The sequence below is a fragment of the Chiloscyllium punctatum genome, chromosome 41 (genome assembly GCF_047496795.1).
Source record: "Chiloscyllium punctatum isolate Juve2018m chromosome 41, sChiPun1.3, whole genome shotgun sequence".
Taxonomy (NCBI): domain Eukaryota; kingdom Metazoa; phylum Chordata; class Chondrichthyes; order Orectolobiformes; family Hemiscylliidae; genus Chiloscyllium; species Chiloscyllium punctatum.
Window position 1 is genome coordinate 54,250,196 of NC_092779.1, and position 14,994 is coordinate 54,265,189.

Genomic DNA, 14,994 nt, shown 5'->3' on the forward strand with positions numbered 1-14,994 from the left:
TGCATACAGTGTATAATGTAGAGAATGTGATATATCTGTGATTTTGTTTACCTTTATATAAAGCACATAGTACAAAATATACAATATATGGAAGTTCTTCTAACTTTATAAAACACAAAAAGTGGAAAAGATTGGAGCTGATCAGCGAATAAAGCTTAAGCAGTCTTTAACAATGACTTGAAGGCATCATTTAAAATATTTGTTATTCTCATTTAACATGATTCATATAGGGGAGGCGATGGTGATTAGATTAGATTGTGGAAACAGGCCCTTCGGCCCAACCAGTCCACACTGACCCTCCAAAAAGAGTAACCCACCCAGACTCACTTCCCTCTGACTAATGCACCTAGCACTATGGGAAATTTAGCATGGCCAATTCACCTGACCCGTCCATCTTTGGACTGTGGGAGGAAACCAGAGCACCTGGAGGAAACCCACGCAGACACGGGGAGAATATGCAAACTCCACACAGTCAGTCACCCGAGGCTGGAATTGAACCTGGGACCCTGGTGAGCCACCGTGCCGTCCTGTCTATTGGTATTATTGCTGGACTGTTAATTCAGGTAATATTCTGGGGACCAATGTTTGAATCCTACCATGGCAGATGGTGGAATTTGAACTCAAAACAAAATCTGGAATTAAGAGTCTAATGTTGACCATGAATCCATTGTCCATTGTTGGAAAAACCCACCAGGTTCACTAATGTCCTTTAAGGAAGGAATGGTTGACCACAAATCTCTCCTACTCTTACTGGTTGACATCCTTACCTGGTCTGGCCGAGATGAGACTCCAGATCAACACCAATGTGAGTGACTCTTAACTGCCCTCTGGGCAATTAGGGATGGGCAGTAAATGCTGGCCCAACCAGTGAGGTCCCCATCCCATGAATGAATAAAATAAAATAAATTCCACCTGGCCTTTGAGTTTAGATTTTCTCTCATTGTACTTAACAGTGTGCCAAGTGACTTTGTAGTGTTGCTATAAATGTACACAATGTTCATGTGAGTGCTGGACTCAATTTCCTCCCTCTTATGTCAGGAGGGATATATTTGGATTTGAGGAAGATCTGAGAGGCGTCAATAGGTTTATTCCAAGGGTTGTCATACGAGGACCAATTGAGCAGGTTCTTCTCTTCTTTCATGGGACACAGACATCACTCACAAATCCAGCATTTGTTGCGCATCCCTAAATGCATTTGAACTGATGACTTCAGAGGGAATTAAGAATTGCTGTGAGTCTGGAATCACGTCGGCCACGACAAGTAAGGGTGGCAGATTTCCCTCCCTGAAGAACATTTGTGAACAGGTGAGTTTCTATAACAATTGAAGACTTTTTTTATAGTAATCTTGAACAAGACTGTCAATTCCAGTTTTAAGAAATTAAATTGAAATTTCACCAGTAGCAGTATGCGATCTGAATGGCTGACCCCAGAGAATTATGATATGGAGGTGCCGGTGTTGGACAGAGGTGGACAAAGTCAAACATCACATGACACCAGGTTATAGTTCAACAGGTTTATTTGAAACCGCAAGCTGTCAGAGCCAACGCTCCTTCCTCAGGCAGCTAGTGAGAGAGAATACATTGGACACAGAATTTACAGAGAAAGATCAATGGGTCATACAACTTACGCGAATGTATTGAACAAACTTAGATGGCTAATAAGTCTTTAATGGAGGTGCAGTTTTGATTGATTAATATGTAAATCCCTGCCTCAAGATAACTGCAGGTTTTATCAGAATAAAGGTGACCCTTTAGGTCAAACAATACATTTTAAGTGTGAGGCCATGTTTCAAATCTGTATCTCATTCTGGAACCAGACTGTTTTTTTTCCAAAGTAGAAATTTATAAAATGCCACACTGAATGACTGTCTAGAGATTGTGTGCTTTTTGAACAAAATAGAATGTACTTGCAAATTCAAATTTACAAATGCAATTTCACTCCAAAGATTTATATGTGTGCATGTGAGTGAAGGAGTCGGAGAGAGACCGTGTGTGTGCACTTGAAAGAGAGAGCGTATGTGTATGCTGAAGAGGGAGCGTGTGAGAGTGTGAGGGAGTATATGTGTGAGAGCATGCATGTAAGTGTGTGTGAGAGAGAGTGCGCATGAGTTTGAGGAAGTATGTGCACATGAGAGTGTGAGTGTGAGAGAGAGTCTGTGTGTGTTGCTGAGAGAAAGTACATGTATATGTCTGTGTGTATGTGTGTGTGTGTGTGTGTGTGTGTGTATGTGAGTGAGTGAGTGAGAGAGAGAGAGAAAGAAAGAATGTAGTGTGGTGGGGTCACTCGTAGTGTGACATGAACCCAAGATCCAAGTTGCATCCACCCTCATGGTACCAAACATGGCCATCACCTCCTGCTCAGCGACCTGTGGTGTTGCATTTCCCAAAGTCCACCTTAGAGGGCGTTTACCCGAAGATCCAAGGCTGAATGTCCTTAACCACTGAAGGGCTCCCCCACTGGGAACATCCTTGTCTGGCGATGTTGTGTAATGTCCATTCATCCATTGTCATAGCGTCTGTTTGGCCTCACCAATCGACCATGCCTGTGGGCATCCTTGCCTGCAGCATATGAGATAGACAACATTGTGCATGGCAGATAGTCATGTGACTCTGCCAAAGTGGGTGATGTCCCTACATGTAATGGTAGTATCCATGCGGTGGTTACCATGACAGAGTTTGTGTGGTGTTATGGTTGATGCTGTCCTTAAGGCTGGGCAGTTTGCTACAAACAATGGTCTGTTTAAGGTTTGGTGGTTGTTTGGAGGTGAGAGGTGGAGGCATAGGGAAGATCTTGGAGAGATGCTCATCGTCATCAATAAGGTGTTGCAGGCTGCGAAGAACATGGCGTAGTTTCTCCGCTCCTTGGAAGTACTGGATGCTGAAGGGTATCCTATCCTATTGGGGAGGCACGGTGGCTCAGTGGTTAGCACTGCTGCCTCGCAGCGCCAGGGACTTGGGTTCGAATCCAGCCTCAGGTGACTGTGTGGAGTTTGCACATTCTCCCAGTGTCTGCGTGGGTTTCCTCCCATAGTCCAAAGATGTGCAGGTCAGGTGAATTGGCCATGCTAAATTGCCCATAGTGATAGGCGCATTAGTAGCGAGTAGGGGAATGGGACCGGGTGGGTTACTCTTCGGAGGGTCGGTGTGGACTTGCTGGGCCGAAGAGCCTGTTTCCACACTGTAGGGAATCTAATCTAATGTATCGGTCATATCCAGTGTCTATCTCCTGAGGAGATCGAGACAGTTTTATGCAATGGCACGTTGGAACTGGCAATTGATGAGTTGAGCATCATGTTCTGTTCTTATGAGGATGTCCTTCAGCACCTTCAGGTGTTCTTCGCTTTCCTCATCTGAACAGATCCTGTGTGTGCATAGGGCTTGTCTGTAGGGGATAGCTGTTTTAATATGTTTAGGGTGGAAGACAGAGAAGTGCAGCATTTTGGGGGTATCTGTGAGCTTACGGTAAAGTGAGACTGAGGTCTCTGTCCTTGTTGGAAATGCGTGTTTCCAAGAATGAGACTGATTCTAAAGAGTAGTCCATGGTAAGTCTGATGGTAGGATGAAACTTGTTGATATCACGATCTAATTCTTTCAGTGACTCCTCATCATGGGTCCAGAGAAAGAAAATGTTGTCAATGTATCTGCTGTAAAGCCTTATTTGGAGGTCCTGTGCAGCATAGAAGTCTTGTTCAAATTTGTGCATGATAATGTTGGCATATTGGGGTGCAAATGTGATCCCCAGGGCTGTTCCGTGTGTCTGGATAAAGAACTGGCTGTCGAAGGTGACAGTTTAAGGATACGAGTCCAGCCAAGGGCAATGGCTCTCCGAGGGGTCCAAAACAGCCTCAGTTCTCAATACCAACAACTGTTAATCGCCGTACGCTAGCCTACAACTCATCCACTTCACCCTCGACCACATCCTTCACCTTCGACAACCAGTTGTTTATCTAGACACACGGAACAGCAATGGGGACCACATTTGCATCCAATATGCCAACATTTTCATGCACAATGTTGAGCAAGACCTCCGACCAATGCTTTACACCAAACACACTGACGACATTTTCTTCTTCTGGACCTATACCAAGGAATCATTGAAACTACACAATGGTATCAGCAGGTTTCATCCCACCATCAGACTTACCATGGACTACTCTTTCGAATCAGTCGCATTCTTGGACACACACGTGTCCATCAGAGACAGACACCTCAGTACCTCACTCTACCCACAAGCTCACAGATACCCCCATGATGCTGCATTTCTCAAGCTTCCATTCTGAACATGTTAAAAAAGCCATCCCCTATAGACAAGCCCTATGCATACACAGGATCTGCTCGGATGAGGGGGAATGCAAAGAACACCTGAAGATGCTGAAGGATGCCGTCATAAGAACAGGATATGATGCCCAATTTATCAATCACTAGTTTTGACATGTCACAGTGAGAAACCATCATGACCTCCTCTGGAGTCGAACACGGGATACAACTGAGAGGATACCCTTCGTTGTCCATACTTCCCGGGAGCGGAGAAACTACGCCATGTTCTTCGCAGTCTACAACACATAATTGATGACGATGAGCATCTCCAAGATCTTCCTTACACCTCCACTTCTTGCCTTCAAAAAACCACCAAACCTTAAACAGACCATTGTTCACAGCAAACTGCCCAGCTTTCAGGTAAACGTCAACCACAACACTATACAACCCTGTCATGGCAACCACTGCAAGGCGTGTCAAAGCATAGACATGGATACTACCATTACACATGAGGACACTGCCCACCACGTGTGCGCCAGGTACTGACGTGACTCGGCCAATGTTGTCTAACTCATACGCTGCAGGCAAGGATGTCCAGAGGCATGGTTCATTGGCGAAACAAGCAGATGCTACGGCAACGGATGAATGGACATTGCGCAACAATTGCCAGACAGGGATGTTCCCTCCCATTCAGTGGTCAGGGACATTCAGCCTCGAATCTTCGGGTAAATGTCCTCCATGTCCTCAGGACATGCAACATGGCAGAGTCGCCAAGGAGAGGCTGATAGCCATGTTTGGTACCCATGAGGATGGCCTCAACCAGATTATTGTGTTCATGTCACACTACAGGTGACTCCACCACACTATACACTCTTACACACACACTCTCGCATAAACACACACACACTCACACAGACCCTCTCTCACATACACACACTCTCTCCCAAGCATGCATGCATGCACACACAAATAACGTACTCACACTCTCCCACAGGCATATCCTCCCTCACACTCTCACACAGTCCCTCTCAAACACACACACACACTTTCTCTCTTTCAAGATCACATGCATACACATACATACACTCTCTCCCTTTCACACACACGCACACTCTGTCTCCCTCTCTCTCACACACACAAACACCTTATAGAGTGAAATCATATTTATAAATTTGAATTTGCAGGTACATTCTATTTTGTTCAAACAGCACACAGTCAGTCAGTGTGGCATTTTAAAAATTTCTACTTTGGAAATAAAACCAGTCTGCCTCCAGGATGAGACACAAACAGACTTGAAATGTGGCCTCACCCCTAAAATACATTGTCTGACCTAAGGTATCACCTTTATTCTGGTGAAACCTGCAGTTATCTTGAGGCAGGGATTTACATATTAATCAATCAAAACCTGCACCTACAATCCAACTGATTAGGGACTTAACAGCCATCTAGGTTTGTTCAATATATTTGCATAAATTGTATGACTCTTTGACCTTACACTATAAATTCTGTGTCTGATGTATTCTCTCTCACTAGATGCCTAAGGAAGGAGCAGTGGCAGTTTCAAATAAACCTGTTGGATTATAGCCCAATGTCGTGTGATTTTGACCAGAGAATTAGTAAACTTACATCAGAGTCACCCCTATCGGAATGTAAATTCATTGCAGTTTAGAAAAATGAGAGCCATTGTTAATGAAAGATTATGAGGAGGCTTGAAAAGTTGATCCTAATAGGATGTTAACCCGTCATAAGGAAATCTAGGACCAGGAGGCATTGTTTCAGAGTATAGGGGCAGCCATTTAAGATGGAGATGAGGATGTATTTCTTCTTTCAGAGGGTCATAAATCTTTGAAATCTTCCACCCGAGAGAGGAGTGTAGAATAACTCATTGAATATATTCAAGACTGAAGCAAATAAATTCATGAAAAATCACAAAGTCAGCTTTATGGGGAACAGGCAGAAAAGTGGAGTTGAGGCTTAGATCACACCAGCCATAATCTTATCAGGTGGTACAGCAGGGTCAGAGAGTGGAATGGCCTTCTACTGCTCCTATTACTTACACCATGGCAGGAAACTGTAGGATTAGCATTAGTATGTCATAATTACTAGAAAACTCTGCCTGGCCTTCTCAGCTGATAGTTTAATGGTGCTTTTTTTTACCCTGGTGTGTGAAACAGTAAGCTGAAAGGTACGAGAAAATACCCACAGCATCATGAGACAAAGAATTAAACAAAAATTCCATACACGATTCAAACACTGGAAACATGTAATGTATGGACATTCAATTATAGCTGAAATATGAGTTACACTTAACTGACCTTCTTTGATAGTGACTGCCACTGTTTTTGAGCTGCTTAGACCTTGCTGGTCAGTGACAGTCAACCTGAATTGGTATGTCCCAACGTGAAGCCCTATCACTGTGGCCACAGCGTTGTCATTATCCTCAACTTTCACATCAGGGCCACTGAAATAAAGAACTTGCATTTACATAGTGCATTTCACAGAACCAAGCCATCCCAAAGTATACTACAGCCAATGGTATACCTTGAGTTACAACAGTAATGAAGGAAATACAGCAGCTAATTTGTTCATAGAAACAGTAATATGATTATGATAAGGCAATTTGTTTTTCACTGAAAGAATGGATAAATATGGGTTAGGAGACTGCACAGCTTTTCTGAAAAATAGCGGTATACGAGTGATTACCTCTGCCCAAGAGTATAGGCAAGGTTGGTTTAACATTACATCCAAATGATAGCACTGTCAACAACAGAGTAGTATGCATTCATTACTGCACTGGGGTTGCCAGCCTAGATGTTGTGTTCCAAGCTCCAAAGTGGGGCCAAGAGACCAGTGTCAAGATTAGAGTGGTGTTGGAAATGCACAGCAGGAGCCCTTCATCGGATTTCCTGATTAAGGGCTCCTGCCCGAAACATCGATTTTCCTGTTCCTGGGATGCTGGCTGACCTGCTGCACTTTTCCAGCACCACTCTAATCTTGACTCTAATCTCCAGCATCTGCAATCCTCACTTTCACCTATGAGACCAGTGTCCTACCAGTCATAACTGAGACTGCTGGGTATCAAATAGGAAAGGAAATTGCCAACTCTGCTCTGGTTAATTGCTGTTATTGGAAAGGCCACAAATGTATGCTAGATTTAAAATTTTAACATACAATACATTCTATCAAGACATATTTCATCAAGAATCTGATTTGTCAAATATTATCAATGCTCATAATAACAAAGCACAACTTTTAGTTTAAATTCAGTTATAAACATTAAGTTTCACTTTTTTTAAAGTGATCTGGAGCCTTGTAGTTTTAATGCAGAGGAGATTGACCAGGATTGTAACATGGATGAGGAACTTCACATTTACGTAGAGACTAAAGAATCTGCAATTGTTCTCCTTATAGTAGGAGAAACTAAGGGCAGACTTAACATGTTCAAAATTATGAAGGGTTTTGATTAAACAAATGAAACACTTCCTGCTGGCAGAAAGGCCAGGAAACAGAAAGCAAAGATTTAAGATAAACAGAAAACAAAGATTTAGCATGGAACAATGGGAAGATGATTTTTCTCCCAATGTAGCCAGTTATGTTGATCTGGAATTCATTGCTTGAAACACTGACCATTATAGATTCAACAGAAACTGACGGAATGAAATTGGGTGTATAACTAAAAGTGACAGTGAAAGAGCAGGGACTAATTGCAGAGTTCTTTCAAAGAATCAGCACAAGTCCAGTAGGCTGAGTGGCTTACTTCAATACTGCAAGTCATTATAATTCAACTTAAGAGCGTTTTACATTTGTCTGAATTTTCAACTAACTGACAGTTATTCCAATTGACAGAACACGTGTGCTTCGATCTCAACTGTTACAGAACAAGAAAAATCCACAAATGAAGAGGGTAATGGAAACAGAACAATTTTTGAAGCAGATAAGATCAGCACTTGAGAGAAATAAACTCGAAAGGCAACAGAGATCGAAGAGGGAAATGGGAACTGACTGATCTGCACTATCGAAGCCAGCATGGCTTCATTATTCTGGAGTAGCTTTATTGGGCTCTGTATTAGTTTTCAGATGAGATTAACATCTCTTTTTATGTCATAATGAATTTAAAAGCCTTGGTTAAACAGTTTTTAAAAGATGAATATCTGGAGCAGAATGTGTGTTTTCAGCGCTCTACAATAACAATCTATGAGTAAAAGAGAATTTGGTGCTGCCCAATGGCCTACATTTCGGTATTTACATCAATGCGGTTTCTAAAAAAAAACATTCTGCCACCATGCTGAAAGCATCAAAAAACAAAACGTTTGTTCCTGTAGTTAATTACCTGATCTTCTCCCAGTGATATGAGATAATACCCTGATCATCAGTGCTCCCTTGTCCATCCAAAGTAGTACTTTCTACCGGGCTTATTAATTCTTTGTCAGGACCCACAATTGCTATCGGGGGGCTGTTTTTCTCTGCAGAAAAGGAAAACAATGCAATAAATGTCAAAGGGCCAGTTGCTGACACTGCACAAATGACAGGAACTGTCTTCGAGCAAGAGTTATCCTTTTTAGAATTCATGAATGCAATTCAAGACATTTTACATGAAGTGCAGGTGCAATTTAATGAATTTTAACAAAACAGTGTGAATTATTGCAGTAGGTTGTAGTTTGACATTTTCAGTTTTTCTTGGCAGCTGTGTATTAGTTTTCAGATAACTTCAGGAAGGCTGATTCAAAAACAAACAATGCTAGAATTATCATTTGCCAAGAGCAAAACAACAAATGCAGAAATCATATTTTTTTGAAAAGTACCCATGGGAAAGTCTGTAATAATTCTCTTCAAAATCTAAATAAGCAGCTGCAATCATAACCTGCAAGAACACAGTGTCCTACATTTTTCACCTTCAGAGATTTGTCTTTTAACTGCATCTGTTTCTGGTTGTGAAAGTCACCTGTTAAGCATATTTGTTTATTAATCTGGTAAATCTGCTCCTCCTGAATTATGTGAAACTGGCCTTTAGCCTTCCAATGATTCAGGAAGTTAGTTTGAAAATCCACTTTATACATATTTACACACAGTGAAAAAGAGACATTGCTAAAATACTTGTCTATCCCTGATTTCTCCACAAGACATTCCCATAGTCAAATGCAAGAATGGGTGGGAGGTGTGTTAGATGAAGGCAGTCCACAATGCTGTATCTTCCTTGCTGACCTACATCGGCTCTTAGTCTACTGACACGTTTTCACCGTATTTAAATTCTTTCACAAATGCTGCCTCCCACCACCATCTGTACAACCTCCTGCAGGTCTACAATCCTCGAAAAACTCAGCATTCCTGCAATTCCAGTAATTTGTATATCCTTGATTTCCTTCCACTGGAGACTGTGTCTCTATCTTTTAGGCCCCAGGCTGTCAAATTCCCTTCTTAAACCTCTCCACTTCTCTTTGGTTAAAGCGCTCTTTAAAATCTACCTTTTGGTAGTATTTTTGGTCAGCAGTCTCAACATTTCTTTCTAAAGGTCAATGTCAAATTTGACCAGGTAACCCTGCAGGAACTGTTACTATGCTGAAGATGATTTTTCTTTAGTCGGCCATAAGCAGTCTTTTACAATGCTGAAGGTTAAGTGACTAAGGGGTCATTGATTTGAAGAAAAGGAAACCCTTTGTGTGGATGTGAGTGCCTGAGCAAGCAGCACAGCATGCTGTTTCGTGATCATAGAAGCCCTACAGTGTGGAATCAGGCCATTTGGCCCATCACGTTCTCATCAACCCTCCAAAGAATAACCAACCCAGACACACCCCCATTCCCTCTCCCTGTATCGCCCGTGGTTAACCCACCTAACCTACACATCCCTGATCACTATGATCAATTTAGCATGGCCAATCCACCTAAACTGCACATCTTTAGACTGTGACAAGAAACCAAAGCACCCAGAGCAAACCCACGCAGACACAGGGAGCATGTACAAACTCCACAATACAATCGCCAGAGGCTGGAATCGAACCCAGGTCCCTGGCACTGTGAGGCAGCAGGAGGATTTTACTTACTTTTAAATAATTTTATGGCACCCCATTGGAGATGCTATGCTTGGTCTGCTTCTGAAGGTGAATCCAACATATCAAATTGAGTGACATGTACTTTACTGTCAGACCTGTGGTCATATCCTACATGCAAGCTTGGAACAATGATGTACATTGAATGCAAATGGGCACAATTAGACTAAAAATTATTGAATATATCCTCTTATCATCCTTTTAAATGAAGACATATAAATTCTGCTGGAAGTAACAGAGATATCTTTAAGAAGTGGTAATGTCAAGATCAGCTACAGTGTCACTAAATGACATAACACCAGGTTATAGTCCAACAAGTTTAATTGAAAACTAGCATGCTTCCAATTAAACCTGTTGGACTATAACCTGGTGTTGTGTGATTTTTAACTTTGTACACCACAGTCCAACACCAACATCTCCAAATCATGACTAAATGGCATGGCAAGGTTAAAGAGGGAAAACAGCTTGGTCCTGATCTTGCCTCATACTTACATGTCAAGAACTGGGAAATGACATAGAGACCTAGTTTTTGGAAATGAGTTGGACCAAGTGGATCAAATGTAGTGGGCGAATATTTAGGAGACAGTGATAAGATTCAAGATGTTGTTGGAGAGTGACATGCACCAATACAGAGTAAGAAAAATCAATTGGTGGAGAGCAGTCTAAAATCTGGCAAGATCAGAGCTAAGCAGGATTGATTGGAAAATGATGTTGGTGGGAAAAACAGTGACTGTTTTCAGCTCTCAAAATTCTAAGCTTTCTCTTTCATAAATCTTCTACAGTTTTACAAGTTGTTTTAGTTGATTTCATAATGTCAAGTGTTTTCAAAGAGATGAGGCATCTCGACAGATCATGTTGCAATTTTTCCAGCCAATGTCTGGTTCTTAAAGATCTCTACCAATGACTTTTGTTTTTCTAATTAGGAAAAAGCATCAAAACATGAACTGGTGAGGAAGTTTTTTTCTGTTGCTTTGCTATTATAGTTTGTAAATGTCATTGAAACAAGCAAAAAGTTAATTAGGTTAAATGTTGTGTTCACACCCCATGTGTTCTTCAGGCATTGAAGCAAACTGGATCTCTATGCTTGCACGCTACCTCACAGACTGACAAACCTTCAGTGTACAACTAGTAGAAGCTTGTAATTGTATGATAAAGACATTGACTTGACACTAGTTTGAAAGTTGAACCAGACACATACAGCTGGAGGAAATTTTCCCAAACACAATCTTGGAACACTTGCCCCTCAGTGTCCTTACACAACCAGTATTCCAGTCTATATTCGGATAATTGAAGTCTCCCATTAAAACTACTGTTGGCATATTATTGTAATTTCCTTGCAGGTTTATTCCTCTGTATCCTCTGTTCAGTTTATGGTCTTTCGAGTCACCAAGTAATGCAATTGTATCCTTTATATTCTATAACTCTAGCCAAATTGTCTCTATCCTTGAACCCACTGAGATATCTTCCGTCTCACGCACTGCAATGTCCTCCTTAATGAATATTGCTACCCCTCCTCCTATACTTCCTTATTTCCTTAACAACTTCCATTCATGAATATTTAACACCCAGTCTTGCCCTTCTTTGAGCCCGATCTCCATCACTGATATATTATCATCATTGCACATGGCAATCTGCATCTGTAACTTCTCAACCTTATTTACCAAATACATTTACATATATGCAGGTTAACTCTTCATCTCCTACTTCAACGTCACCTATTAACGTACTATTTTCAATGTTAGTGTCAGCTGCATTCTTAAGTATTTTGCGAGCTCTGGTATCCTCCTCTACTATTCTTCCCTGGCAACTACACCACTGCATTTTCATCTATTTCTCACCAGGGCAACACTTCAGGACACTAACCAGCAAAATTCCTCAAAGGTGCAAGAATTCAACATGCAAACAAATATTTCTGAACAAATTTTGGTTTCAGAGTTTTGGGGCAAAGCTGCCTTTCAATGGGCATTTGTTGCAGGTGAGCTATTCGTTTTCAGTTGGATACTCACCAGGCTGGACGATGACCGTCACCTCAGTTGAGGACTGCTGCCCAGCAGAGTCTGTAACGGTGAGCTGGAATGTATAATCCCCTTCCTGCATCGCAGACAACTGGAGGTAAGGAGTCCGCACACCCTGCACAAAAGAATTACAGTTTACAATCGCAGGTTATGAAGAACAGCAGCAAAGCTCAGGACAGCTTTACTCAATCAATGCTGAAATGAAGGCACAAGAGTAATCATAAAATTATAAGTATTAGTTAGATCAAAATGAAGAGAATCACTTGCAGTTTTAATCCACTTTCATGTAATAAATATATAATAAAGATTCACCAAGATGATGAGAAACTATATACAATAAAATCAAATTTGTACAGCACGCGAGCAGAACATTGATCCAAATACATCTGTGCCAGTGTTATGCTCCACACAAGCCATTTCCTACTTTATTTTATCTCATTCCATGAGAATTGTCATCTAGTATTTTCTCTCTCATGTACTTGCCTTAGTTATCTTGAATGCACATATGCTACTTGTCTCAACCACTGCATGCTACGGCAAATGCCATATTCGCACCATTATGAGTGAAGATGTTTCTTATTTGATTTATCAGCAACTATTTTATACTTATGGCACACAGCTTTAAAATTCACAAAGTTGGAAACATCTTACCCATGCTGACCTTTTTGAATTACTTCAGAATTTATAAAGACCTCTATAATGTCACTACTCAGTCATCATTTGACAGTGATATCCTTTCCATTTTTGTGAAGCTTTTTGCACCTTCTCCAGTGTCTCAACATCCTTTTGGTAATATGCAACATTGAGCATTACAAAGAAAGACTTAAGTTTCTGGAATCATCTTTATTAAGGCAAAAAATGTCTGCATGGTGACTAATAAAGGTTTGACAAAATTATAAAAGGTTTAGACATAGTACACAGTGCAGTCAGTGACAAGGAGTCCTCACTTTAAAATTATTGAGAAAAGAGGTTGGGATAAATTGGAGCACAAAATGCTTTGGCGCAGGGAGTTGTTGTACAAGAGTCTCTTCTTGTTAAACTACCAGGTTGTTTTCCTTAACCATACTAGACTAGTTAAACCTTTTAGATCCCACCTTAAAAGGCAAATGGAGGCAGCAAATATATCTTTCACCATGATATTTGTAATGAGGATCCATCATACAACATGATGAGCAGCAGTGCAGATTGCAGTGAGTTTTAAAGAAACCTTTGTAGCCAGGTTTAGGAAGGCTATTTATGCAGATAGCCAGCAGCTGGGAATGCTGAACTTTGAGAACCCTGTAGGATAGAATCTCGTGGAAGGAAGAATCTACAGATGACAGAAAACAATTTAAAATCTGATAAAAGAAGTGTAGCAGTGCAAGTAAGCAAGGAACTCAATGGAACTGGAACACTCCCAGGTAGATACAGGTAACACTACATGGGCAGGTGGTCTGCAGCAGTGGTCCTGAGTCAGAGTTCAGCTAGAGCCTGCAATTGGATTTGAAATCCCTGGAGGGCAAGGTGCAAAGTTTGAAAACATGGTGCAGTTACTGTCTGAGAAATTCAATAAATAACCAGATATTGCCATTGTTGCAGGCATTGCCCAGTGAGGTACCATACATCAAAGGAAAGCAAGGGTCACTGGAGTAATTTTAAGAGTAGGTTTCAGTACCAGGAATTTCACAAGATCAGAGTTAAAGAGCAATTTAGAAACCGAAGCAAACAAAGTCTATTGGAAGAAGAAAGCTAACAGATTATTAAGTCCACAGAACTGTAGGGATTCTATGATTCTATGAAAAGAAAGTAAGAGATCAATTATTTAAATTGTGGTAAAGTCAGGAAGAATTTACTCATTTATTAATTACTGATGCTGAAAATGTGTTGCTGGAAAAGCGAGCAGGTCAGGCAGTATCCAAGGAGCAGGAGAATCGACGTTTCGGGCATGAGCCCTTCTTCAGGAATTTATTAACTAACCTTATAGATGGCAGGGGCCATCCAGGAAAAAAGTGGAAGGCTGAAGTAGTGAAACATTTAGCCAAGTCTATTCAAGAAAACAGAAAGTAACTTATAAAGCTATGAAGAGCAGGAATCATTTGCTAAAGTCATGAACAGAACAGGATTTTCCTTAAAGCCAAAAGCAGCAATATTTATTCATTAATTCTGTTAAAAAAACCACAAATTATTTGATTGGCCATGAGATGACGGGAATCTTCCATCTTACTTGCAGAAGGCAGTAGTTTTCCATTATGGTTAGATGAGCATGGGAAAACCTTTCATTACAGCCCTGTACACAGTAGCAGCTTATTATACTGCAGAATTAAAATCTTTAAAGCAAAAATAATTAAAATATAGCAGAATTAAAATCCTTCAAAATAAAGAAATTAGTAATGATTCTAGGAAGACAAGACAGTAGAAATTATACTGCCAAAAAAATCCACTTTTGGAGATAGATCAAATAAAACGCAATGTTAGCCAACTTGGAGAAACAATCCTTAAGGTACAGAATTGCTTCCAAATTGGATGCTTAATCAGAAGCTGAACAAGTAAACACATTTTTATATTCGATATGGAGTATAGCTGGTAATGTTATGGTTTGCCAAGGCATAAAATAAGCAACAGATCCTTTAGATGAAATTCTACAATTTTTTGACAATTACTTAAACCTCAGAACAAATAAAATTCTTGACCAAGTAGGA

At 40.8% G+C, this 14,994-nt stretch overlaps 1 protein-coding gene across 5 annotated transcripts in view; it reads right to left on the reverse strand.

Moving 5' to 3' along the window:
- Window positions 1–14,994, reverse strand: part of LOC140465076 (dyslexia-associated protein KIAA0319-like) — a 111,695-nt gene that overhangs the window by 23,466 nt on the left and 73,235 nt on the right. For all 5 annotated transcript variants that reach the window (XM_072560924.1, XM_072560923.1, XM_072560926.1 and 2 more), the window contains exons 11-13: window positions 12,308–12,431; window positions 8,588–8,720; window positions 6,573–6,718 (exon numbers count right to left, since the gene is read on the reverse strand). In XM_072560924.1, coding sequence (XP_072417025.1) covers window positions 6,573–6,718; window positions 8,588–8,720; window positions 12,308–12,431 — 403 coding nt within the window. The remainder of the gene's footprint in view (window positions 1–6,572; window positions 6,719–8,587; window positions 8,721–12,307; window positions 12,432–14,994) is intronic.